The 1,330-nt window shown below is 44.1% G+C and overlaps 1 protein-coding gene across 6 annotated transcripts in view; it reads left to right on the forward strand.

Moving 5' to 3' along the window:
- LOC120860588 (zinc finger protein OZF-like) overlaps positions 1–343 on the forward strand; it is a 7,292-nt gene extending 6,949 nt beyond the window's left edge. For 4 of the 6 annotated variants that reach the window (XM_040236388.1, XM_040236387.1, XM_040236386.1 and 1 more), the window contains one exon: positions 12–343. In XM_040236388.1, the coding sequence (XP_040092322.1) occupies positions 12–270 (259 nt within the window). In that variant the 3' untranslated portion in view covers positions 271–343. The remainder of the gene's footprint in view (positions 1–11) is intronic. The other 2 variants (XM_040236389.1, XM_040236385.1) reach the window with 1 other exon arrangement.
- Positions 344–1,330: the final 987 nt, after the last annotated feature.

Genomic DNA, 1,330 nt, shown 5'->3' on the forward strand with positions numbered 1-1,330 from the left:
AGTGGGGAAAGGCCTTATGAGTGTAGTGAATGTGGGAAGTCCTTTAGACAAAGAGCCCACCTTCAAGTCCACAATAGAATTCATACTGGAGCAAAGACTTTTGAGTGCAGTGAATGTGGAAAATGTTTTAGCCAAAATTCTATTCTTACTACACACCAGAGAGTTCACACTGGAGAAAGGCCTTATAAGTGCTGTGAGTGTGGGAAATGCTTTAGCCAGAAATCTACTCTCATTAAGCACCTGAATTTACACTGGAGAAAAGTCACCTGAGTGCACCGAATGTGGAGAATTTCTTTAGCTATAGCACCTGAAGGAGGAAAAAAAAAGCTGAAAAGTTCACACCACAGAAAGACCTCACAAGTGCAACAAATATGGAAATATTTTGTGTCACAGATCAGCTCTGATTGAGCACCAGACCTTCACAGCCCAGAGTGCAGAGAATGTAGGAAATCTTTCAGCTGAAGGTATAACCACATTGGTCACCAGAAAATTCATACTGGAGAAAGACCTTCAAACCAGATGAAGGGAGAAGCCAATGAGCTGTCTCCTTAATAAATACATCTTACTGAACAGGCTCTATGAGGGCATCATCAGCTGAAAGCTGAATGCCATCCATGTGCACAGCCCTGGTGTGGAGAGGGCCTGTGGATACTTGGTTCTCTGGAAGCTTTAAGGAGCTAAGATCTACTTCCTAACCTGTGCAGCAGCCTTGCCAGACTTCCTGTCACTGTGAGTTTCTTCCTGTACCAAATGGCAGATTCCTGTTCTGGTCGTCAGTCTGCCAGTGTGATCAGGGTAGGTAGACCTTTGTGCTCTCCTGTCCCTTAGAGTGAAGCATGTATAGCCTGAGCACTTGGGTGATGTCATGCTCTTAGATCCTGTCAGCTGCCTAGGATATGGCCTAAGCAGCTTTGATCTTGGGCATCCAGTCTGGGTTCTACTGGCAGCTCATAGAGGTTTACTTTGTCTGGTGGTATTGGGTCATGTCATGTTCAAGATGGATTTTCTAGCTCCAAGTCACCCTTTGGGGAACTGCCTCATTTTGCACTGCTTTGTGTAAAAATAAAGACTATTGTTTAAGACAACATGCATCTTGGGGTTTGTTCACCTTCAGACTGCTGTTAAGAACCAAACTGGACTGTCAAGATGAAGAGTAAAAAAGTTTTATGGGTGTTTCAGACTTTGTATAATACCTCAGTTGGAGTGATATGACAGAGAATAGTGTTCAGTCTAGTTTTGGTCTAATTTGCATTGTCCACGGGCTCCTGGTATGGACTCCAGGGCTCTGTGGAACTAATGCTGTGACCTGGATATTAGGCTCTTTGATGGG

Source organism: Oryx dammah, unplaced genomic scaffold, assembly GCF_014754425.2.
Source record: "Oryx dammah isolate SB20612 unplaced genomic scaffold, SCBI_Odam_1.1 HiC_scaffold_11119, whole genome shotgun sequence".
NCBI lineage: Eukaryota > Metazoa > Chordata > Mammalia > Artiodactyla > Bovidae > Oryx > Oryx dammah.